Source organism: Pantherophis guttatus, chromosome 1, assembly GCF_059756535.1.
Source record: "Pantherophis guttatus breed Tessera chromosome 1, ASM5975653v1, whole genome shotgun sequence".
NCBI classification, from domain to species: Eukaryota; Metazoa; Chordata; class Lepidosauria; order Squamata; family Colubridae; genus Pantherophis; species Pantherophis guttatus.
Genome location: NC_142063.1, coordinates 177,859,785 through 177,887,109, shown reverse-complemented (window position 1 = coordinate 177,887,109; position 27,325 = coordinate 177,859,785). Strand labels below are relative to the sequence as shown.

At 39.5% G+C, this 27,325-nt stretch overlaps 1 protein-coding gene across 1 annotated transcript in view; it reads left to right on the top strand.

Moving 5' to 3' along the window:
- ABCA12 (ATP binding cassette subfamily A member 12) overlaps positions 1-27,325 on the top strand; it is a 344,530-nt gene that overhangs the window by 113,662 nt on the left and 203,543 nt on the right. The window contains exons 8-15 of the mRNA XM_034433493.3: positions 1,428-1,510; positions 7,328-7,421; positions 9,337-13,200; positions 14,540-14,655; positions 16,743-16,840; positions 17,893-18,146; positions 18,227-18,339; positions 22,599-22,723. Coding sequence (XP_034289384.2) covers positions 1,428-1,510; positions 7,328-7,421; positions 9,337-13,200; positions 14,540-14,655; positions 16,743-16,840; positions 17,893-18,146; positions 18,227-18,339; positions 22,599-22,723 — 4,747 coding nt within the window. The remainder of the gene's footprint in view (positions 1-1,427; positions 1,511-7,327; positions 7,422-9,336; positions 13,201-14,539; positions 14,656-16,742; positions 16,841-17,892; positions 18,147-18,226; positions 18,340-22,598; positions 22,724-27,325) is intronic.

Genomic DNA, 27,325 nt, shown 5'->3' with positions numbered 1-27,325 from the left:
GATAATATGTAGCATCCAAATAATCACATCTCCAACATTTTGGTTGAACATTAGGATACATGTATGACAATTTCTTAGGATCTAAATGCCATCTATAAAACATTTTATAAAAATTTTCCCTCAAGTTCTGTGACTGCGTAAATTTAACATTCTGAACCCATATTTTTTCCCACGTTTCCATCATAACTGGTTCTGCAAAATTTTGCACCCACTTTATCATACAATCTTTAACCAGTTCATTTTCTGAGTCTCTTTCTAACAAAACATTATAAACCCTCTTGATATGCATTGGGCCTTTCTCTTTTATCTGTCTAACCAATTCTTCTTCATGCAACATTAAACCAGTTATTTGATCTTCTCTCCATCTCAGTTGAAGTTGATTATACTGTAACCAAGTTAAATTAAACTTACAGTACTTTTTGACTGTTACACAAATGAACCCAAGTTTGATGAACTGAGATAATTTAAGGGCTTTCTTTTCTAAACATCAATTTGTGTTCAATTATTCCACAGTGGATGGTGATTACTTCCATATGAAATTAAAATAAGGTGGTAAAATTTGATCATTTTATAGTGAATTTATAGACCAGCACTATGATTTTTATCCATGGTGAAATTAAATTTGGCAGCAAAAAAGGTCTGCATTATTATATTTATGAAGAAATATGCCTCTGGTTTATAATGAATGGAACATTGAATCAAATGATTGCAGTTGACTTTGTTTTCATTATCCCATTTTTTTATGGAGGCTGTTAGCTTTTGGTGGCATGGTTTCACTAGTGGCTGTCTCTTGGCAGTTGCCATTTTCTTTTCCTAAAATGCCTTAGGCAATGGCTAGAAGAAATTCATTTCTTCGACAACTCCCATACTGTCAAATTCTTTTTATTGTGTGTGTGTTCAAGTCAGTATTGACTCCTGCAATTGCCTGAAGAAGTCCCTGAAGTCAGGAAACATGCCCCCCCTCCCTATAGTGGGGAAAAGAAGAAAGAAGTATGTGGAAGAGAATCACTGAAATAAATATGACAAACAAATTAATACATTCTGCAACATTTTCCCAAAGGCCTCTTCATATACTGGTGTTGCATTATATGAAAAAGCCATCGGTGAGAAAGCTGCTTTTAAACCAGTCCCTTTTTGGGTCTTTCATGTTATAGTAGCATTTTATTTACAGCTGAAAAAGATTAGAAGTGGAGCAAGGGACTGGCTGTTAATTTAATGTGAGTGGGTCCCCCCCACCCCCCCACCCCCCCACGGCTGTTAATTCTAGTTCTTTCAGGATTTTTTCAGAGACAATGTTTAAACCCTTTTAAAAAGTGCATATCATAGAGGAGCGTCCCTTATATGGAAAACTGCTATGAGCTAGGATTGGCTCATGCCTGATTTCATTGCATCATCATGCTTAGGACTTTTCTTTTCTTGTTTTAAAGGTTATTTATGAAGAGGGATAATAGTCCTCAAATGAGTCTAAATATGACTAGCTGGCTATCTACTTTGAACTGTTCAGAACTAGGTAAGACTAGTCCATTTGTTGTACCTGATCAAAGACCTAAGTAATGTTAATTTATTTATTTATTTAGTTATCAAATTTCCATATCACACATCACACTTGGTTGACTCTGGATGGTTTGCAAGTAAAACAAAATCATATAAAAGCCATAGTTAAGAACAAAATTAAAAATCAAATTGAAACAGAGTTAAATGGAACTATTGAAATGTTAATAGATAGAGGAAGTATCTATTCCTCCGAGGAAATGGAGTATCTAGACCCGTACCAATCGGGTTTCCGGCACGGGCACAGCACAGAAACGGCATTGGTCGCCCTGGTGAATGATCTCTGGCGGGCCCAGGATGGAGGTTGTTCCTCCATCCTGGTCCTACTTGACCTCTCAGCAGCCTTTGATACCATCGATCATGGTATCCTACTGCAGCGACTTGGGGGGTTGGGGGTAGGAGGCACTGTTTTACAGTGGTTCTCCTACTACCTCTCAGGTCGCTCGCAGTTTGTATGGGTGGGGGGACACAGGTCCACCCCGAGGCCCCTAACTCAGGGATCGGTTCTCTCCCCCCTACTCTTTAACATCTACATGAAGCTACTGGGTGAGATTTATTTATTTATTTATTTATTTATTTGTTTGTTTGTTTATTTATTTATTTATTTATTATATTTCTATACCGCCTTTCCCCCTTAGGACTCAAGGCGGTGTATAGCCAAGAAAAATATAGACACACAAACATCATAAAATTGCTAATTAAAATTATTACTTAGTTTGGCCAATTAAATAAAACCCAGAATTAGATAACATTTAAAAAAATCATTCACATGTTCATATGTTTAGCCCCGCCTGTTGGAACATCAGGGTCTTGAGGGCATGGCAGAAAGCACAGAGATCAGGGATATTCCGTATCTCCGGGGGCAGTTCATTCCAAAGGGTTGGAGCCCTCACAGAGAAGGCCCTCCCCCTGAGAGTCGCCAGTTGGCATAATTTGACTGACGGTACCCTGAGTAGTCCCTCCCTATGAGAACGAACTGGTCGGTGGGAGGCTATTGGTGGCAAAAGATGGTCTCATAGGTACCCAGGTCCTAAGCCATGGAGCGCTTTAAAGGTGATGACTAACACCTTGAATCGCACCCGGAAGACCACCGGGAGCCAGTGCAGCTCGCGCAGGAGAGGTGTTACATGGGCACAACTAGCTGCGCCCATAATCACCCGCGCGGCTACATTCTGGACCAGCATTACAGTAGTCCATACGGGAGGTGACTAGGGCATGAGTGACTGTGCACAAGGTGTCCCGATCCAGAAAGGGACGCAACTGGCGGATCAGGCGAACCTGATAAAAGGCCCCCCTGGCCACGGCCGTAATGTGCTCTTCTAAAGATAGCTGTGAATCCAGGAGGACACCCAAGTTGCAAGCCCTCTCTGTGGGGAGTAAGGTCTCATCCCCAATTGTCAGTGATGGTACCAGCTGACTATACTGGGACGCCGGAAGCCACAGCCACTCGGTCTTGGAGGGGTTGAGTCTGAGCTTGTTTCTCCCCATCCAGATCCGCACGGCCTCCAGGCAACGGGACATCACAGTAAGGGCATCATTGGGGTAGTCCGGGGTGGAGATGTATAGCTGTGTGTCATCAGCATACTGATGAACACTCACCCCGAAACCACGGATGATCTCGCCTAGCGGTTTTACATAAATGTTGAACAGAAGGGGTGAGAGGACTGACCCTTGCGGCACCCCACAAATAAGGTGCCTCGAGGTCAACCTCTGCCCCCCTGCCAACACAAACTGCAAATGGTCAGAGAGGAAGGAGGAGAACCACCGAAGCACGGTGCCCCCTATTCCTAACCCCTCCAGCCGGTGCAGTAAGATACCATGGTCGATGGTATCAAAAGCCACTGAGAGATCTAATAGGACCAGGACAGAGGAACCACCTCTGTCCTGAGCCCTCCAGAGATCATCAACCAATGCGACCAATGCCGTTTCTGTGCTGTATCGTGGCCTGAAGCCCGACTGGTATGGATCCAGATAGACAACTTCATCCAGGTATCGGGGTAGTTGTCGTGCCACCACACTCTCAACAACCTTCGTAACAAAGCGAAGATTGGAGACTGGACGATAATTTGATAATATAGCCAGGTCCAGGGAAGGCTTCTTGAGGAGGGGCTTCACAACTGCCTCTTTCAAGGCAGTGGGAAAGACACCCTCACTCAGAGAAGCATTTATAATCCCCTGGAGCCAGCCTCGTGTAACCTCCTGGGAGGCCAGTACCAACCAGGAGGGACACGGGTCCAATAAACATGTGGCAGCGCTAAGCTTGCGCAGAATCCTGTCCACATCCTCAGGAGCCACAGAGTCAAACTCTTCCCATATAACACTCTCAGGACCTACCCCCGTCTCCTCCCCTGGATCTACCCAATCGGAGTCCAGGCCTTCCCGAATCTGAGCGACTTTATCATGCAGGAATTGCACAAAATCCTCAGCTTGACCCTGTAAGGGGTCTTCCCGCACCCCCACCTGAAGTAGGGAGCGGGTCACCCTAAACAGCGCAGCTGGGCGGTTCTCTGCAGATGCAATAAGAGCGGAGAAGTAGCTAGACTTCGCCGCTTTTATCGCCACTAGGTAGGTCATAATATAAGATCTCACCTGTGTTCGATCAGATTCAGATCGGCTTGTCCTCCAATTGCTCTCCAGGCATCTTTTCCGACGCTTCATCTCTCTCAGCTCCTCAGAAAACCAAGGAGCTAGTTGAGATCGGCATCGGGTCAGAGGCTGCAAAGGCACAACACGGTCCAAGGCCCCAGTAGCCGCCCTGTCCCAGGCCACCACCAGATCCTCAGTCGAGTCGTGAGCCAGAGTCTCAGGAAATGGCCCAAGCTCTGTCAGGAACCTCGGGGTCAATCAGGCACCTGGGACGGAACCACTTGGTTGGTTCCGTCTCCCTGCGGTGGGTGGAAGTGACCTGAAAGTCCATGTGAAGGAGAGAATGATCAGACCATGACAAGGGCTTGATGTCTAGATCCCCTATTCTTAGATCATTCAGCCACTGATCCAAGACAAAAATCAAGTCCAGAGTGTGATTCCCCAAGTGGGTGGGGCCTTGAACTACCTGGGTCAGGTCCATGGCCGTCATGGAAGCCATGAACTCCTGAGCTGCCTCCGATATCTCACCAGCAGATGGCAGGTTAAAATCCCCCATAACAATAAGTCTGGGGGTTTCCACTGCCACCCCGGCTATAACGTCAAGCAGCTCAGGCAGGACTGCCGTCACATGGCAGGGAGCCAGGTACGTAATCAGTAGGCCCATCTGTATTCCCCGACCCCACTTCACAAGGAGGGACTCACATCCGCCTATCTGAGGAACAGTGGCCTCCCTCGGGCAAAGACTTTCTCTAATAATTGCTGCCACTCCCCCACCCCTTCCCTGAGCCCTTGGCTGATGGAATGCACGGAAACCTGGCGGGCACATTTCCACAAGGGGAACTCCTCCCTCCTGGCCTAACCAGGTCTCCGTAATTCCTGCCAGGTCAGCACCCCTCTCCGAAATAAGATCGTGAATGAGGGGGGCTTTATTTACCACTGAGCTGGCATTACACAACATCAGCTGTAGACTCAGGGCCTGAGACTCTGAACAACCCGGGAAACGAGCAATGCTTTGGGGGTCAGAGTGCGCAATCACTTGCAAACAGTGAGTGCGCACTCCCGAAACATAATATGGCCCCCTGCTACCATCATATCTGCCCCTCCCACTTATTATACTAATGCCCATCGTTTTGTCCCTCTGCATCCTTGTCAAATTTCTGTCCCAGTCCTCCCCGCCATGATCATCAGACCCATTACCCCATTCAGTGGATTTATGGATCCCCCCAGATCCATTCCCACAATCCCTCCCAGAACCCCTTAAAATAGAAGTTAAAAATTTATCTAAAAAACCCCAAAGCCATCAGTTTTTTGCAAACCACCTCTCGGGGTTCCAAAACCCGTCCTCAAGATCATTCGTGGTTTCGGGGTGAGGTATCATCAATATGCTGATGATACTCAATTATATATCTCCACCCTGGGCCACCCCGGGGATGTCCTTTCCGTGATGTCCCGATGCCTGGAGGCGGTGCGGGCCTGGATGGGCAGGAACAGACTCAGACTCAACCCTTCCAAGACTGAGTGGCTGTGGATGCTGGCATCCCGTGTTCTAGAGGTCCCGTCACTTTTGATGGGGGGGGGAGAGGTACTCGCCCCCGTTGAAAGGGCCCGCAACTTGGGTGTCCTCCTGGATTCCCGGCTGTCCCTAGAAGACCATTTGACAGCCATGACCAGGGGGGGCTTTCGCACAGGTGCACCTGGTGCGCCAGTTGCGCCCTTTTCTAGACCATGATGCCCTTTGCACAGTCACTCATGCCCTGGTTACCTCCCATTTGGATCACTGCAACTCCCTGGGACTGCATGGGGCTGCCCTTGAGGTGCACCCGGCTGCATGGGGCTGCCCTTGAGGTGCACCCGGAGGCTCCAGCTGGTCCAGAATGCGGCCGTGCGGGTTGTTACGGGAGCTCCTCGTTACTCCCGTATAACACCTCTCCTGCGCGAGCTGCACTGGCTACCGGTGGTCATCCGGATCCGCTTCAAGGTGCTGGTATTGACTTATAAAGCCCTACATGGCTTAGGTCCGGGGTATTTGCAGGACCATCTCCTGCCTGCTTCCCACTGTCCTGTCCGCTCCCATAGGGTTGCTCTCCTCAGGGTACCGTCGACCAGGCAATGCCGTCTAGCGACGCCCAGGGGTAGGGCGTTCTCTGTGGAACGAACTACCCATCGAGCTCTGGACAGCCCCGGATCTCCGCTCCTTCCGTCGAGGCCTGAAGACTTGGTAATTCCAACGAATGGGCTGATTCTGAACCTTGGGTTTTTATTATTTATTATTTTAATCTGGTTTTAGTGGGTTTTTATTATTGTATGTTTTTAATCTGTGTTCACTGCCCTGAGTCCTTTGGGAGAAGGGCGGCATATAAATTCTGTAAAAAAAAAAAAAAAGTACCTTCAGCCCACCAACTCTCCCCACCAATGCTTGCATGATAAACCCCATGCCAATTGGCAGAGCCAAGCCTTGAAGCTCTTCTAAAAGGCTAGGAGAGTGGGGCCCTATCTAGTCCTGGGGCAAGGTGTTCCACAGGACAGGGAACAATGGCAGAGAAGGGTCTCTTCTTAGACCCCACTAGCTGAATTTCTTTAAGTGACGGGATCCACAGCATAACTTCCCTGCTTATATAGGTGGGATGAGTTGGTGAAATGAAATGGAAACTCCAGTAGGTAGATCCAAATCCTTGTATTACAGGCTGGTAATAAACCATGTTCTTGCTTCAGGTCTTTTACATAGTTAATTGAATATGGTGAATATTCTCCCCCAATACATTATTCAGCAAAAGAAATGCTGACATTGCTATACAATTTTGCAGCCAATGTATAATATTCTAATTTTAAATATTACTCTATTAAATTTGAAAGCATTCATTCTTTCTGATGAACACTGGCAGTGATATGTCAGCCCCAATTTATATAACTAGATTTCTCAATAAGCAAACAGATACCACATAATGATCTGAAACAACCCTGAAGACAAATATTAGCCAGCTTTAGGTGGAAAACATGCTTTGCATTCTCTAGAAAACCATAAAAAAATCCCAGCAAGGCATTTATGAGGTTTACTCCAATTCTATTATTTCACAGGCAGAGAGATATAACATACATTTTATGTAATAAAATAATAGTACCCTCTCACAGTTGAAAGATAATAATTAAAATTAGTAATTTAACTTATTTATTTGTTGGCTTGTTTTTGTAGATAAAAATAATTTGGCAGTAAATTACATTTGTGAACAACCCATTTCCTCAAAAAAGATTCTGATTTTATTTGCTAAAATGAAAGAAGTTTTAAGGTGAGTTCTGAGTTAAAGTTATTCTTTCTCCTGCTATAAAATGTTACTTCAAAAGGAATGAAGAATTTTCCAGAAACTACTCTGTTTTCTTCCAATTATGTGAGTATTTCTCTAGTTCCTCTTATATTGTTAAGACAGCAGGTATAAAAATGTATCAGTATTTGACTGAAATACAGGTAATCCTCAATTTACGATAGTAATGGAGCCTGGCCATTCATATTGGAAATCAAGGATTACATTAAACAAAGTACATAATTAACCACCTCTCTGTCCCTGCTTTCCCCAATGCATTCGTTAAACAAATGCATGGGCCATTAGATAGAACATAATGTGACTCAAGGATGGGGGAAACAATGGGAGGCTTAGTCCAGACACAAGCATACCAAGGATACCTCTGCCTCCCACTGAGATATCCCATGCTCTCCCCCTGTCCCCTGGGCTCCCCAAAACCCTAAGGGCTTCCTCCATACCCCACCCCACCAATATTGCACACTTACCTTTTGAAGATATCCAGAATTCAGGAAGTTGGAGTAGAGAAGGATGCTGTTGCTTAAGGAGCTAGGAGTTCCTAGAATTCCTTAGCTCCCTGAACACCAGTGTAACATTCTACCCCTTTGAAAGAAAGAAGCTGCTTTGCTGAGTTACTCAAGAAAGCACAAACATTTCTTCCTCGTGCTGGATAGAAAAGACTACATTTTGTAACCTTATCTGGCTGAGAACAATGCAGCTACTTTGCGTACAACAGCTCAGGTTTCACAACAGGTTGAAAAGGAGATTGCTAGAATCCTCCCATGTGACCTCCTCCTTCTCAACTCCTGAGTTCTGCTAATCTTCAGAAGGTAAGTGTGGGATTGTGAGGGGTGGAAGAGAGCTGTTTGGAATTTGGTGAGGAAACAAAACTGGGTCTTTGGAGATCCAGTAGGGCAGGATGGAAGGGGGAATAGATATGTGGGTGTGCTGCAGTGTCTCTGCAAGGTTAAAATTCTACACAACCCAGTCATTCATAAGGTGAATGACCAGGTTGGTTCTGTAGAATTTGTAACTTTGAAATATGGTTGTATATAGATTTTTTTTTGGTGGCTGGTGGTGGTGGTGTCTGTTGTAACTTTGAATGGACAATAAATGATCTATTGTACCTTAAGAATTACCTGTATACACATGTAAAAGCTAGTATTCAAACAAGATCAACAGAACAACTATACATGTCTACCCAAAAACGAGTGCCATTGTTTTTAATGTATTTTTTTATTTATAAATTAAATATATGTATGACTTTAGCATGTGACAATACACTTTATAAAAATATAATTCAATGGTATATGCATGAAATTGGAACTGCCACATTTCAATTGAATAAGGAGCTGCTTCAAGGGTAGCTACCTCTGTTGAAAATGTTCCCATGTGTCAGTAAGAGCTACTATTTTCACCCTGATTGAAGTAGTAAAGGAACAGATTAACTCTCTCCCATAGATCAGCAATCATGTCTTTTGCAGTACAGCACTGTAACCGTTTCAGAAACATCCACCGACATTAATAAAAGCTATTAACAGAGTTTTTAAATGTTTATAGTTAAAAGAGAGGGTTGACTAGAAAAGAGGAATCTGGGAACTAAAAAGGTGGGAGTGTCTTGGAAAAAGACAAAAAACTGAGTCAGGAACCATGAAAGACCATATCTGGCATTTTTAATGTTTGATTGGAATCTTATTTAAGACCAGTCATAAGCATAAGCCTTATGTTTAATAGCAAAATATGATTTGTTAAAAATAGAAGCAAGCAAGGTGTAAGGAGGAGGTGAATGGGAAGACTGGTTATAAAAACAGTATTAGAAAGGGGAAACAAATTTCATGGTATTTCATGGCATTTTCATTTTCTTTGTTCTGTTATAAATGATGCACTCTCTATCTTTTTATTACAGGAATCTTTTAGCTCTTGATTTTGCTGATGAAGATTTTAAGACTGACTATTTTTTAAAGGATTTCAAAAGAAATACAAACTCCCAGAATAGCTTGAAGAAAATGCCATTATTTGACTTAAAAGAAACTCAAAATATCCACAATTTAAATGGGAGCATTGGGGATATCACATTTTTAAATAGTATTATTTTTAAAGCCAGAAAGGCATGGCAAAGTGTTAAAATGAGCACTGTCCTCAAATTATCTTTCCTTCCTGAAAAATATAGAAAATACTTAACTTCAGTGGAAGAATTGCCATCATTGTTAGTAAACTTTCTGCTTAAACCTGCAACAGCTGACAATTTTCCTGAGAAGCTCCTGGTACTTCAGAAAATATTTAGTATCATAACAAATATCAGGACTAATCATAACTACCTACTGATCTCTTCTCTGACCAACCTGATGCAGAAAATCCAAAATTCCATTAATGAATCTCAGTGGAATGAATTCAACACTTATTGGCATATTGTTGAAAAATTGAGGTCTGCAAAATGGAGTGATATAGACATCCTTATGTATAAACAGATTTTAGATATATTACATGACAATCTGTACGTCAACCATGATAACTTTGGACTTCCTTTGAAAATAGAACTTGAGCAAATGATTAAATTTGTAAACCATTTATTGGAAAAGCATGATGCAGGGAGCATCAAGGGAGCAAATATTTCAATGGTTTTAAATACTATTTTGAAAAGTTTACAAGTGTTAGAGGACCTGGAGGAAAAGTACATCAGCGAATTTTTTATTGTTAATCCACTAATGAATACCAACAATGAAACTGTACAGAAATTATTTCGGATAATTAAGAAGGGTATAGAGATACTTTCTGATCCCAGTCAGATAGAAGCATTTAATATTAACAAAAGTGATACCCTCCTCAGATTTTCACAATCATTACCTTTGCTGGATTTATATATGACTCCAGTGTGGCATAATTCTTCAATACAAGCAAAAATGTTGCAACTGTTGTATTTAGCACCAAGCCTTCTTCAAATGGGAAACATTCAGGCTGACAACAGATTCTCAGACTGCACTGTCAAAGATTTCCATCTCATTGCGTTTGAAGTGTTTGTCAATAATTCCACACTAAAGGAAGCCTTAAGAGAAAGAAAATGTAATTTTCTCTTCTCTTCTCTGGATTTTGAAAACCAAACAACCTATGACTATATGTTTACCCAATTGTTTACAACAAAAAGTGTCAAATCGGCATCGCTTTTTGAAATAATCCAGGGAAACAAAAGGAAACACTTATCAGGTGAATTTCAATGTCTCATCAAATTATTAGAAGTTTCATCCAGTTTTCTGTCTAAATTAATTGGGATCCATAAATTACAGAATTCCTGGATAGAAAGGATTGATAAAAATCTAAGTGCCTTTTCTCTTGATCTGTCTCAACATAATCTGACTTGCAGAGAACCATTGCTTAGCAATATCATTGACAAAATTTCTGCTTTACACATTCAGAATCCTTTTATTTTTAAAGGAACAGTAGCAGATATTCAAAATATCCTGGATAACCCATCATTTTGGAATCAAACATTTGTGTCTTCTTTTTTGCTACATAATAAACACCAAAAGATTGTAGCAAAGTTTTTACAAATGAGCAAAAATGTTGTTCATCAATCAAAATGGAATAATTTTTCAGAAATCTTGAGTGAGACTGCAGAAATATTGCACTCAAAACAGAATGTGACAAATACAAAGCAGTATATTCAACTGCTAGAAATGTCCAGAAAAGCACTAATTCTTGTTGGCATTGGATTAGCCAACAAGGAAAAAGAAACATGCAAACTTCTTGAAACTTTAAACTGGGGCATAAGAGTTTCCTCTTTAGAAGACATATTAGATATGTTAAGATTGTTCCTAAATTCCAGTTCTGACATAGATTACAACATTTATTTTAGAACAAATATTAATACTTTTTTATCACCTTTTAATGCTCTTTTTCAAAGACTTTTCTACATTGATCCTTCTCCAGAACAAATCAAATACATATTAAACAAAACTACAAGAATATCAAATGAATTGTTTTTAAATAGGATCAACTTAAAACTTACAATGATATGGAAAACTATCCAGAAGATGATGTCTGTAACAACTACCCAATTTCCAATGGAAATACTATGGACTTTTGATTCAAGAGAAGAAATTCCTTTGACAGATTTTTTTCTTAAATCTTCAGTAATAAAAGCCATTCTGAAACCATTCTTGACCCCTCATAATAACTATCATAGTAAAACAAATGTAAATCTGATTACTTATCTTTCACAATTACTACAAAGAATCCAAAATACTGCTAAAAAATCCTGGTCAAATGAGTTGAAGGCCTTTGTAAATATTTATACAGAACTACAACCTGTAATGCATAGCTCACTTTTTTTAAGTACGTTACATAAACATCTTTCTTTACTGAATAATGCTTCTGGCTTTCATTTTAACTCAGAACTGCAAGGGTTAACTCAACTTTTATCCTATGTACTATCAAAATATAATGAAGAAAACCCACATATTAACACTTCAGAACGAATTAATATTGTTGTTAGGAAGCTGTTATTTCAGCAAAGGTTTAGGCATCAATTTAACATTAGTCAATTAGAAACCATCCTCCCACTGGGTAATAATAGTCACAAAACCTTTGAAAATATTTATGACATACTGAATGAAGGAGCAATTATACTTTCTGACAGCAAATTGGAAGAAACTAATCAAAGAAAAATTGCCATCTTGTATGGTTTTTCACAATTTCTGTTTCAAAAGGAATTCAGTAAATCAATCTTAGGGGATAGAAATTTAGTTGAAACAAAAACAGTTGATATCTTATATTTAACTCTAAGTCCATTATTACATAGCTGGACCAATAAAATGGGAGTGCCACATAATTGCAATGCTCAAGATATAATTCACATAATTTTTCAAATGCTGTTTAGAAATCTCTCTCTCTCTGAAGTATATAACCAAAATGATTGTGAACGGCTTTTCTCCTCCATGGATTTTGAAAAGAAAACAAATCAAACATTTATTGACTTCTTACTTTTCTCCATAAAAAATTTCCAGCAGACAAAATTAATAAATCTTTACCAAAAAAATAATGTGCATTTTTCAAATGACTTGTTATGCATCATCAAATCACTACAATTTTCTTCTGGTTTGCTTTTGAAAATGGATATACTCTTTGATTTCCAACATCCTTGGATACAGGAGATGTATGCAACTTTAGCAAAAATTTCTAAACAATTACCATCAATTAATTCAACTTGTTTCATCCCAGTTCTTGATGATATAAATGATGTTACTTATAACCCTTCAAAAATCCCCGTGCTGTTTTCAGGTAATGAAACAGAACATTATATACAAAATTTCATTGACAAATTAATAGACTGGAGTGAGTTAGCAATATTCTTTAAGCAGCTTCAAGATTATGCATATTTGAACATTCCTGTGAATGATGCCCCACAAAGAAATGAAGATGAAATCTCCATTCCATCTAAAAGTAATTTTTCACAAATTTGGACTATGTTGTCCAAATGGTACCACACGGAAACTGAGAATGCAAGATATGGCTTGGAAATGATGGGGAAAGTTCCGGATAACAACAAATCAGTTCCAGAAATATTTAATGTCAGTATTTCTATTTTAAATCATTTGGATTTGCTAAAGGAGCTTAAAGCAAATCCAGATCCAAATTTGCTGTCAAAAAGAACTGAGCTGCAATATAAATTTGATCATATTAGGCATCCTTTTCTGATGATTGCAGAAACACTTCTAAACAAGACGTTTTGGAAGGAATGGGAACAAGCACAATCTCCAAGCAATTTGATTGCACAGTAAGTAATGTGTTTCATAATTAGTTAAATGAAGAGAAATTCATTATCTTCTTCTTAGCAGAAAAGAAATGTTTTTGAGATGAGGTTAACATAAGAAATAATATTGTATAAAATGTTCAGAATGATGCAGAATTACTGATGTCTGGTTCATATACATTGTTAAAAATGTATATTTATGCATAATTGACAGGATGACTTCACTACAGAGCAGAGAGAGCATTCATATATACTGGTACACTTGAGTATCTTTTGGTAACCTCACATGATTACCAAAATCCATTTTCTGATCAAATAGAAATTATTCTTATTTCCTCTTTGTGTTGAGTTAGAGCATAGAATAACAGAGTTGGAAGGGACCTTGGAAGAATTCTAGACCAACACTCTGTTCAAGCAGGAGACCTTATACTATTCTGTCTAAATTATTGTCCAATCTCTTCTTGAAAACTTCCAGTGATGAAACACTCACAATTTCTGAAGGCAAGCCCTTCCACTGATTAATTTTTCTCACCATCAGGAAATTTCTCCTTAGTTCTAGGTTGGATCTCTCTTTAAGGATCTTCCCCCAGTACTTCTTGTCGTGCCTTCAACTGCTTTGGGAAATAGTTGACCTTGTCTTCTTTGTGACAGCCCCTCAAGTATTGGAAGACTGCTTTCATGCACTCCTAATTCTTTTCTTTATTAGACTAGACATACTCAATTCAGTGTATGGTTTAGCTCCAGACCCCTAATTATTTTGCATTCTTTCTAGGGCTTCAGCATCTTTTTTGTATTGTAGTGACCAGAACTGGACACCAAGTGTGGTCTTATTATGCAGTGTAAAGCAGTACTAACACTTCACATGATCTTGATACTATTCTTCTGTTGATGCATGTTAGGATTACATTTGCTTTTTTGGGCAGCTGCAGCACACACTGCTGGCTCATAACTAAGTGGTTGTCCATTAAGTCACCTAGATCCCTTGCACTGTTACTGTTGTTGAGCCACTGATTTTATATTTGTGCATTTGGTTTTTCTTGCTTAAGTGTAAAGCCTTACTTTTCTCACTACTGAATTGAATTCAGACAAATGGTTGTCCAGTCTCTTTTTGAAAGTCTCCAGTGATGGAGCACCTACAACTTCTGATGGTAAGTTGTTCCATTGGTTAATTGTCCTCACTGTTAAGAAGTTTCTCCTTAGTTCCAGGTTGCTTCTCTCCTTGGTCAGTTTCCAACCATTATTTATTCTCTTGGTACATTTTCTGAATTAAACTGTAGGTAAATTGAAGACTTTCTTTTAATTGCAAACCATTCTTTAATGTGTGTGACTTCACATAAGACTATTTTGTTCTGTTTTGTCCCAGGTTTCTGTTTTCAGAATTTGAAAATGTCTTCCTAAAATCATCTCATAATAGTAACGTCTCATCATATTTCATTTGCATAATGAACATGTTTCAAGAGTCAGAAGATGAATTATCAGGTAACACTTACTTCCATAATAGCATACATTTGTTTTTAAATCTTCCCCTTGTGAAAGAGTTTAATAGCAACTGGGTGCTCTATGGTGATACTGATGACAGTTCATACCCAGATAAAAGCCAGGAAGCCTGATGAAGAGGAATACTACTGGGTCTGTTCCCCCCACATTTAATAAACATGCATCTGCTGTTTACACTTCAAAACCAATAGTAACACAAGGTTTAATGTAACTGTAGTATATTAGAATTAGAATTCTTTATTGGCCAAGTGTGATTAGACACACAAGGAATTTATTGCCAGTGCATAAGCTCTCAGCATACATACAGTAATAGTGACAGATCATATAACAACAACAACAACAATAATAATATAAAAATAATAAAACAGCTGGATGATTAAATGGATGGAAAACCAAAGTTTTGCATAGACAGCACTTGAAAAACATTGAAGGAAAATGTGATAACTACTTGACATAGGCATGGCTTAAGACGGAAACCATCAAGAAAGAAACAGAAGGTTTAATACTGGCTGCTCAAGAACAAGCACTACAAACTAATGTCATGAAAGTGAAGATACAAAAATCCACTGACAATCCAAACTGCTGACTTTGCAATGACAAAGTTGAAAGCTGTTTCACATTTAATATGTGGGTGCAGCAAAATTGTGCAAACTGATTACAAAGCTAGACATGACCGAGTCATTATGTAAAAAATACGATTTACCTGTATCCGAAAAGTCATGGGAACATAAGCCTCATATGTGGCAAAAGTCATCGAAAATGAGAAGGTGAAGGTCTTGTGGGACTTTCGAATACAGATGGATTGTCATTTGGGACACAACACGCCAGATATCACAGTTGTTGAAAACTGAAGCGTACAATTTATTGATATTGCTGTACCAGGAGAAGCCAGAGTCAAAGAAAAAGAACTGGAAAAAATCACGAAACCTGGCCATCGAAATTATGTGATTATGGATTAAACATGTAACAGTGATACCCATTGTCATCTTGGCACTTGGTACCATGTCCAAGAATTTTACAAAATACATCAAGAAATTGCAGCTTCCTGCAATAACATCAGTGGAACTGCAAAAAACTGCACTACTGAGAACATTATACATTTTAAGAAGATACTTGGTTGATACCTAGGATGCTGGAAGCAAACCATATAAACTATCAGCACCAGTCAATGATACTTGTGATACATTTTTAAATGTTCAGTTGACTGAGATTCATGTTTAATGAATAAAAGAGATAATAATAATAATAATAATAATAATAATAATAATAATAATAATAATAATAATAAATATTTTTATTTTTGAATGTTCAGTTGACTGAGTTTCATATTTAATGAATAAAGTATGTTATAAAAATATAAAATATAATAATAGATATAAATAATTTCATAAAAAATTATTGGGTACTTGTCTTAAGAAAAGAACGGCAGGGCCACTAGAAGTTGATGAATTGAAAAGTTACAGAGAAAAACAGATGGATTTGCAATGCTTTACATTCAGGCATTTTATTTTGTGATAATGGTTCTAGCTTAAACCTAAAAAAAGAAAGTATGTTCTGATGTTCATTCAAAGGAAAAGCTATTTGATGAAACAAATAATATTCTAAAGTTGATAAAAACATTTGATGGAGTACTCGTTTGGAAAGTTTATTCCCTGGATGAACCTTAGAATGTTCTTTGGAATATAATATAGTCAATATAAACATTGTTTTTATTTGTGCTTGAAAAGAGCTGAAACATGAAATGGAGTAATAAAGAAAAGAGTGGTCTGCAGTATTTTTTAGTGTGTGTGAGGGTTTGATTCCTACATCTTTCTTTTAAAGCTTGATTCAGCTCATGATGGTTAAGTATATTTCCCCCCCGAATTCTGGGAAGAATTCTTTCACAACTATTTTAAACTATAGAAATCAAATATATCTCAGTTGCCATTCAGTAAACTGATCTAAGAGACAAACACTTGCTGGAACAATATTGCTTTCATTGGTTTTCAAAGTGCTTGCAGAGTTTATTAATGATAGTGGAAATCTATAAAAAATGTATTACAAAAGACAAATGGTGTTGTTTCTTACAGAAAATTGTACTCTTCCTCCAAAAATAAGAAAGCTAAAAGGAGTTCTTTTTAATTCTCAAAATTCTTTTGCCACAGTTCCGGAGATTCTGATGTTAAAAGTAAGTAAGTGTATCATTTGGATATGAAAAATACCAATGATAATATGAAAGTGCACGTTTACTGTAACAAGTTTTTGAAGCTCAGCTGGCTGCTTTTTGTAGAATAGCATTGCTAGGGAAATGGACAGAGAAGTGTACCCTACCTGCTACTTTTCTGCTCCAAATTTTTCCATCCCCTTGTTTCTTCAGCTATGCATCTGAAGTCCTGTACTGAGTGCAGTTTGGAGCAGAACTGAAAAGGGGCTGAACTTACTGTTCAGAGCTAGAAGAAAGTAGTTTTTCACCCTATATTTTATCAGGATCATCTCTAGTCATAAGGAGCTAGATAAAATCATATTTTGGTGCCCCCTACTTTTTCGTTCATGTTTCAATTTTGTTAGGAATTTTAAAAGCATCCTTGTGTAGGATATATAGATCGCCTTGTGTAAGTTTACTGGTTTACAGGTATGCTTAGTATTTTCCTGCCAGACCTTTGTCTTGCTCCAGTAATATTATCAACTTTCTGAGGTCCATAGCTATAGTAATATTTTTTTTCATAACTTGCAACATTTGTTGCTCACTACCACTCCAGTGACTTTATGAATAAGTATATCAAAAAGTGCAGGGAAAAAAAGTTCTAAAGCAACAAAGAAAGCTTATTATATTTTATACTCATATTGTGTATTTTGGAAGTCTTTTCAATTTTAGTGTCCCCTAAAATTTGGCACTTTGGGCAACTGCCTTATTTGCCTAGACCTAGAAACCAATCCTGATTATATGCAAAAGCTTCCATCATTGTCATGAAATAGTTGACTCAGCCTTCCATCCTTTCTAAGGTAGGTAAATTGAGGACCCAGTTTGTGGGGGCAATAAGCTGACTTTGTATAAATATACAAAAGTATGAAGGCTATTGCTTAACGCATTGTAAGCTGCCCTGAATCTCCGGAGAAGGGTGGCATATAAATCAAATTTTTTTAAAAAATAGTATTTCCCTTCAATATTGGCTAGATTTCTTTCATTGCCTTTTATTATTCATTTGTGATTAATTTTGTCTCTGTTTTGATTGTTTAAAGCTAACCCATCTGCAAAACTTAATATCACTCCTTTGTGATTTCGAGAGCATTAGATGGTTGCAGCAAACATGCCAGCTCCCTGATGTTAGTTTTGCTGAGTTGTGCAGTCAAAGTGAATTCCACAAGAAGCTTCTTCACAGTAGAAACCAAAGTGATCGGGCACTGTCCAATTTAATTAGCCACAGAAGACTCTCCCAACAATTTCAGGAAATAATTGTTGGGAATCCCCAAAAGCTTCTGCAACAAATTAAGTGGTAAGATTCTTTGCATATAATCTGTAGCAAGTATCTATTTGAGAGGGCCAATACTTACTCCTTTTCTTTTCTTTAAAAAGGTTACAAGAAAATGTCCCTCAACTTAAATACTTCCGTGATAACTCTAAGCATATTTCTTCCTTGACTTCTATAATGAATATCACTAAGATTACACCACATTCCAGAAAACGAGGTAATCTTTGCTTTCAGCAATTATGTATGGATAAAATTTTTTTATTACATTTTCTGCCTATTTCCTTTAACATTTTAAAATAATGTTTTTGGAGAACTTAGATTGAAATAAATGTGATAAGATCGGCAGATGGATTATGAATTTTGTTTGTTGATTTATAACCAGAAACATATCCTACTTTTTTTATTATCTTGAATGGCTGTGGTGGTGGTGGTGGTGGATCAGTAACAAGATGACAGCATTTGAAAGATAGTTTTTTTAAAAATTTGGTGGGGTTGTAAATGGTAGGTTTAATTTAGTATGGGTGAAATGCCACAAACTCTATCACCAAAAATTGCCAGCGTTTGCTGAGAGGACAAAGAGAATAGGCCTGGAAGTGCCTTGGGTTACCAATCTCCAATCAGAGGTGAAAAATTGTAAAGTGGGGGCTAAAACCTGAGCTGCTGTTCTGGGCAAAGTAGTTTCATTGTTCTCAGTGTCAGCACAACCTTTTTATTCAGCATGAGAAGGAAATGTTTGTGCTTTGTGGAGTAAATCAGCAAAGCAGCTTCTTTCTTTCATAGGATAGAGTGCTAAACTGGCATTCATGGAAGTAAAGATTACAATGGACCAAAAAACCTGTTGCATTACACCGGCATTTGGGGAACTAAGGCATCCTAGGAATCCTTAGCTCCCCAAATGCCAGCCATAACACAATAGGGCTTTTGGTCCTTTGCAATCCTTAGTTCCCTAAACACCAACGTACTGCAACAGAGCTAAGGATTACAATGGACCAAAAGCCCTGTTGCAAATGCCAGAATAATGAGTGATGAGGAGAAGGAAGTTGCTACAATGTCAGGTTTTTTAGAGGCTGTCCAAGAACGTGATCCAGGAAGTACAGATGGGGTATACCAGATGCAGTATCCCAGGTAGTTAGTGGTGTTTCTCCAAACTTCTAGCATTATTCTTGGATGTTTACTGAGCTGGGGTATTTGGGGAGAGGGGTGATTGAGAGGTAAAAATCCCCAGTAAAATCATACATGGGTTAGGCCCAAACTACCTACAGGAAGTTCTACTCCCATATTTTCTCTATTTGTAAATGTTGATTGTGCCCTGGATATGTTTCAACATTTTTGTTAGGAGAAAAAAAAGTCTCCTCTTCAGAGATATAAAACCACATCCTTATTTCAATTTGGAATCACAGTGTTGTGATGGCCTGCAGAGCTGGCAGCAGAATCGAACAGTGAGGAGGTTGGGGAGGAACATGGGCCAGTCCTGGAGTCTGGGGAAGGCTCAGACAAGGGCTCTGCGTTGGAGGCAGAGAGGGGGCCAGGACCATCTGGGAGTTATGTGCTGCCTCCAGAGTTGGACATCAGCAAGGCAGAGGAACAGGGGGAGCCTGTTCCCACTGCGCGCATGCGCAGAGCTGCCAGAAAGCAAGAATAGTTAAAACAAAAGGAATAGGGCTTGGAGATGATTGTTCCCTCCCATAAGACATAAGGAAGAGCAAAGGCACATGAACCCCCTCCCATAAGACATAAAGGAGGAGCAAAGGCATGTGAGCCTTTGCAGGAAGCAACTTTGTCCGTCCTGGTCGGTTTGAATTCTGAAGCTCTGTTTTGACTCTGTGCTCCATGTGGCCTTGCAAAGCTAATTGCCAATTAGGTCTTTGGCAGCTGGTCAAGGAAGATAAAGGCGGGTACTTATCAGCTTTATCCCAAAAGACTGTGGCAGACTTCTGTCAGACTCTTTACAAACTATTTGTGACTCATTACGTGCAGTGAATGAACATAATTCACAGCCATTGAAATAAAAAGAGGGTTTTTGGGACTAAGCATGTGCTGGTTACTGTCTCAGGAAGCCTAAGTCAGAATACACAGACTCAAATTGAAGAGTGCAATTGAGCCATTTAAGTCATTTGTGGAAAGTTAAAAACAGACAAAGTAAGCAACACTCTGAAAATGTTGTTTACTTACATAATTTACTTAAACTTCAGAAAAGCATTCAGAAAATCAGATCACAACCTACTTCTTTATAAGATAGAAAAATGTGGGTTAGACCACATCACCAATAGATGGAGTTGCAACTGGCAGACCAACAGCATTCAACATGCAGTCGTCAATGGAACTACATCTACAAGTATGCAGTGGGGTACCTCAGGATTCTATCTTAGGCCCAGTACTCTTCAACATCTTTGTAAATGATTTAGACAAAGAGACAGAAGGGGAACCCATGAAATTTGCAGATGATACCTAGCGAGGAGGAATAGCCAACACTTTAGAAGACAGACTCAATATTCAGAAGGATCTCGACAGACTGGAGCATTGGGCCCCGCCCAATAAGATGCAGGTCAGTGGTGAGAAAAGTAAGGTCTTGCACCTAAGCAGGAAAAATCAAATGCACAAGTATAGTATGGGTGGTACCTGGTTCAACAGTAGTAACCGAGAGGGATTTAGCTGTCCTAATGGATCACCATTTAAGTATAAGGCAACAATGTGCTGCTGGTAACCCAATGCAGTTCTAGGAGGTATCAACAGAGGGATAGTATCTCTTTAATACAGCATTAGTGAGGCTACACGTGGAATACTGTGCCCAGTTCTTGTCATCACAATATAAAAAAGATGCTGAGGTCCTTAAAAAAGGTACAAAGAAAAGCAACAAAGATGATAACAAGTCTGGAGGCTGAATGGTACGATGAATGGTTAAGGGAACTAGGTATGTCTAGTCTAGTGAAGTGAAGGACTAGGGTGTGACATGATAGCAATCTTCCCATACTTGAGGGGCTATCACAGAGAAGAGGAGGTTAACCTCTTCTCCAAAGCATCAGAGGCAGGACAAAAAGTAATGAGAGATCTCTCAAAGAGAGATCCAACATAGAATTAAAGATATATTTCTTGATAATGAGAACAATTAGCCAGTGTTGTGGGTGCTTTGTTACTGGAAGTTTTCAAGATTGGGGTAACCATTTGTCAGGAATGGTATAAGGTCTCCTGATTGAGCAGAAGGTCGTAGTAGAAAGTCCCTTCCAATCCCGTTTTTCTATGAAATGCTTACAAATCTGATGAACATAACACGATACTCTTAAGGCCACTCAGAAATAAGATCAAACAAATAACTGAGCTAACAATCTACTGTGTAAATAGCCACAGTGTTCCAACAAATTCTACACATAATGGATGGTATGGCTATCTCAAACTGTCTTTTCCCAAAGCTGGCCATATGAAGTTCCTTCAATCTGTATGTGAATGTGGGCATGTGAATACCCTTCTTTGAACCTGCTCTAATTTCTCTGAATCCTTCTTAAATTGTCATACTTCAAACTGGACACCAAAGTCCAGGTGACATCTAACTGAATCAGATTCAAAATGCTTCATTCTCCAAAACTGGAAATTTTACTTATTGATGCAACTATACTTGCATTTTTGAAGTCATAACAAACTGCTGACATATTCATTTTGCAACCAACTGAAACTGTGGGACTAGTCCTGTCTTAAACACAAAGTTGGTTAGATGACTTTGGGCCAGTCATTCTCTCAGTCATAGGAAGAAGGCAAACCATTTACAGTACTAAAATGTTGCCCAAAAACCTGCATGGACTTGTCAGTGTAGTCACCAGGAGTCAAGGCTGACTTGAGGGCAACCCCCCCCCCACCAAAAAAAACCCCAAAGGAAATCAATTGCTGTTCTAAAGAGATTTAAATGAGCTGTCCATATCTATTCAGAAAATACAGTAACTGACTAATAATATTATCTGCATTAATAGGAATTGCTCAACTTGTTGATGAGAAACTTTTTTAAAGTTTTGAATTTTAATTAATTACAGCAATACTGGTAAAGAAATAAATAAATAGAACATATTGATCACCAAACATATTCAGTTGATACGATTTAATCAAGAAGGGAAATTAAAATTCATTTTTTAAAAAATGTATATCTTAGGCTTCTGAAATGAAAGAGTCAGATGAAGTTGAAGAAGTATGAAAATAGTCTTTTTTAAAAATAAACAGATATTATTTATTTTAAAAAAATACTACCTAAATGTGAGTACCAAATAATTGAAAATGTATGTGGATCAAGTTTCTCTTTTAAATAAAAATACAAATTAATTTTAAATAGGGAAATAAATGTTTTGAATATTTTCTTATTCACTTTATTACTTTGTAGCATAAGCACTTTTATTTTGCAAATCATCTTTTAAGTGTTCTGTTTATAGTATTTTCTGAAAGCTGGAGCAAAACAGACTTTTTAATTTTAAACTTTTGTTCTGTGATGTTTTAAAGATATGATCATAGATCTGTTCCGAAATGTTGATGGCCTCAAGAATGATCTCGGAAATATTGTAGGATTGTCTACCAAAAGTATCAGTGCTTTCACAGAAATGCCTCTTTCAGAAAACAAAACACAGGCAAGTATTTTGGGAATAATAACTATAAATTTAGATGACTTTTCAGCGATTATATCATACACGTTCATCTGTGTAAAAAATCAGGTGTGACTGAATGATTGATATCAGTGGGTAACTCATCTTTTTCACTGATGTATCTGTTTAATAATGTAGGTTCCCTTCTAAATCAAATCATAATATTTCAGCCTATGATGCTACTGATATAAAGATAATAATTGAAAGGGTCATTAAAAATAAACTGGCTGAATTTCAGATAATATCCCAAAATGACAGCTACACATAGAGAAAAAGCAGAGGCCTTCCAGAAGGTTTAATTCTGCTTTTCATATTTTTTCTATATCTGTTTGAATAAGGTTTATAAAAATACTACCTTAAATGTGGGTTGAATAATAAATCATGCTGTATGTTTTGGATTTTACTTTTGGAAAGTATACAGGGCAAGTTTTTGCATTGGTAAACACATATATAATAATAGATGTATTCACCAGAGGAAAGAAAGTCTACGTTAAGCCATACTCAACTAAGGAAGTGTTAGGCCAGGCAACAATATTGGAAACATGAAAATATCATATGGTTGAACTTCATCAATAAGTTCTTGTTCTTGATCATAAAATAGCAAGATACAAAAATGAATGTATTAATAGTTAAAGCCCTAAGAACCTGAATGCTTTGATTCCTGTTTTTGCTTACAAACTGCCTGATATAACAACTGGTATCTATCTGCTTGTAAGGTCCCAAAACATACTTGAGTCACCAGAATACCAAAGAGAGAGACTCAAGACGAGGCTTGCAAAAAGAAGCAGATTTTATTTATGGCCAAAAACAAAATAATGGGTGGAACTATATCCAGAACATACAGATACAATGAATGTGAGGAGATAGCCACACCTTGGGGAAGGTATGGCGTCCTTTTTATACCCTCAGAGACATTAGCTTAGTACCCAGTTCTGGCCCCCTGGCCCATCCCTTCCTTTGGCAGTGCAGCAAGGAAGGGGGTGGGTGGATGGCAACCCAACTTCTTGAGCTATTCACCAGATACGGAATGATACTGAATAACATAACATAGAAGTGAGATCACTGGTAGAAACAAATGGCAGAGGCAGTTCTAATTCTTAGCAAAGCAATTCTTACAGAAGCAAAACAGCAAGTCAAACCAATTCTACTGATTACCACCAATTCTACCTGTTCTATTATTATTATGCCCCTTCATTCTTTCCTTTTATTTAAACGATGGGATGCATTCCATTGTGGTGAATGAGGGGTGCATATTTAGTGGGGATCGTTTAAAGAATCATAATATTTGCAGGCATATTACGAGGAGTGGACACTATTTGCTAACAAATAGTGTAAAGCAAGTCTATTCTGGGATATTGCTGTTTTCAACAGAGTATGTTGTTTAGCTAAAAAATTTAGAGCACTAGCAATTGCATTAGTTATCATTGCAATCATTGGCTGTAACCTTATAATTGTATTCATCATATAAATGGGAGTTCTATACCAACTTCTGGCTGGTCCGTATACCCAAATTATTCTTTCTGGAGGCCAGTCATCTGTTTGTGGCCTACTTCCTCATAAATAGGTACACCCAGTCTTTCACCTTGTTGTATGGGCAGTAGAAAAAGGAAGAAAAATAGGTTTCACAGTTCCTAGTACACATGCTTCATACCATCGGCTAGGCAATTGCACATAGGCAAACTTTCCATTTATCCAATATAAGCCATCTGGAACATGCCAATTAAGAGTTATCACATCCGTCCATAACCCACTCAGTCTAGTTATATTTTCAAATGGGTTACTAGGTTGTATCAGGTTAATTCCAGACTGAAAAGTGACAGCAAAGAAAACACCCTTACATGTAATATGATTTTTCACACTTATCATTGCATGATATTCCCCTCATATTAGTCCTATGCATAAGAAAATTAATCCCAAATATTGAACCATTGCATTATATCAATCCATTCTATATCTTCAGGGAGTATGATATTACTATCTCCTAGGACTACTCTGTTCAAGTCAGGTTGATCTGATTCAATGCCCCATATATATATATATATGTGAATAGAGTTACTATGGGGAGCAATCCCTTGCACATTTATTTATTTATTTATTTATTTGATAATATTTATATGCCGCCCTTCTCCCGAAGGACTCGGGGCGGCTCACAGCAATTTACACAATTTACAATTTACACAAGCACAGTGTCCCATTATTCCCCATAGGCGTGTATAAGTTCATAATTACAACAAGAATAACAACATTCAGTGATACAGTTACAATCACAGAACCAACACAATCTGGAGAGTGTGAAGTTGCACAGCTTCTTTTGGGATCTTCAGATGGAATAAGAGAGGCCACCACTCAGGCCGGAAAGACCAAAAAGTTGCTACTCCTGCATCGAGAAAAATCACAAACAAAACCCATTCATACCACAATGACCACATCAGTTTTTGGAAAGGTTTATTCTCAGTGGGTCTTCTCCAGGAATCACTTGCCACTCTTTAAGTTCTCCCACTGGTGCTTTTACACGGGTGTAGTGGTCCACCCTTTGTCTTTAGTCTGGACTGCTGTTTCAGTGGTCAGCAGGACTTGATAGGATCTGTCCCAGGCTTGGCTAAGTTTTTCCATACATCAGGTTTTATCAGGACCCAATCACCAGTCTGGAACTTATGAACAGCAAAATTGAGAGGTAGGGTTTGATTTAGTAGTCCTTTTTTTTCTGAGGTAAGATAAAGAAGAGGAGAGGCCAAGTATACAGTTCTTTACAAACATATCTTTAGTTTCAAATTGTGGAATTTCCCCCATTCTATCCAAGTGTGGTAATCCAAACTTCAGTTCAGAAGGCAAGGCCAAGGGTAAAGATTTGATTCACGGCAGAGACGATTTTGCATTCCACGGAACATGACATTCCCACTGCCTCCATGATTAATTGAACCACTTTTGCAGTAAAATGAGCCTCTTGATTGCTGTCTATAGCTTCTACTACCCCATATTTAGGTATTATCTGTCCAATATAATTTTGGTGACTACTGCTGAGTGGCTCTCATGGCTGAATAAGCCTCAACCCATCCAGTCAAGTGACCCACTATCACCAATAAATATCTAAGTCTCCCCACTTAAGGTAGTCTAATAAAATCAACTCAAATGCATAGAAATGATCTCATGCTAAAGTAGCCCTCCCTTTTCTTTATGTGTAGAACTTGTTTACTGTTTTATATACTGTTATGTCCTTATAAGGACATCCGTCCGGGATTGGCTTGAATCCTCCGGTGGGAGTTTTGAATAGCTGTCATAGGGGCGGTGCGTCTGCCGGAGCGAATATAAGGAGAGCTCCGGCAGCACAGTGCCAGTCTGTTACTGTTCCAATAAAGTTGCTAAATGTATCCAGCTGGTCACGTCTTCTTTCTCGGCACCTAATCTAACACTGGCGACGAAGGACTAGAGAAGAGAACCAGAGCAAGACCGCATGGCACGATCGCCTAACCGAGCTGAAGTCACTCAACCGCGGCATCCTACAGAATGGCAACCCCGCAAGCACCGATCGCTTCGCTGAACCCATTCGATCTGGCAAGAGAGAAATGGAGGTCGTACATGATCAGATTCCGACAATTTCTCCGAGGGAACGGCTACCAAAACCTCGATGACAATCGCAAGCGAGCCCTTTTCCTGGCCCACTGCGGTTCTGACGTCTTAGAGATGGCCATCGACCTCGTGGCACCCAGAGATATAGAAGAGATGTCCTGGAGTGACCTGCAGGAAGTCCTGCAGGAACACTATACATGCACAGGAACCCCGATTGCAAACAGATTCACCTTCCAACAGAGGAATCAACGGGAAGGTGAATCTATCAAAGAGTTCATGGCCGCACTTCGTCAAATCGCCGCAAACTGCGAGTTTGACAATGTGGATAACGCCATCCGAGACCGCATCGTCTTTGGGATGCGGGATGTGGGTCTCCAGAAGAAATTCCTGAGCCGCAAGAGGATCCCACTCAAGGAAGTCCTTGAGGAAGTGACAGCTGCTGAGACATCCGAGAAAGCGGCTGCCGCGATGGTGAAGGCGAGGGGGATCCACAAGATCCACAAGTCAGGCCAAAATTCCTCAGATGACTCTGCCACGCCATCTGAGTCTGATGAGGAAATGGCCATGCACAAGGTTTCCCGCCACCCAAAGTGGGAAAGTTCCCAAAATGGCGACCGGGGGGAACGCTGCGACAGCTGCAAGGGTGACCACCCCAGAGCAAACTGCAGATGGAGGGACGCGGCCTGCCGTTGTTGCCTGAAGAGGGACACATAGCCAAGGCCTGCAGAGCAGCAGATCCAGCCCCCGAACCACCCAGGCCAAGATTCCGCGAAAATCGCAAGGATACCCAGAGGACATCCAAACGGTCCTCGTATCAGTCCAGGCGTGGAGATGATGAATATCCTCGCAGCGGAGCGGTGCACCAAACCACAATCACCCACACAAGCAACGACAGTGCCACAAAATTTAATGTGACACTGCTGGCAGAGGGGTCACCATGCACAATGGAAGTAGATTCAGGCTCCATCCACTCCATTATGGACTGGCAGCATCTGAAACGCCTGAAGCCAGCCTGTGAGA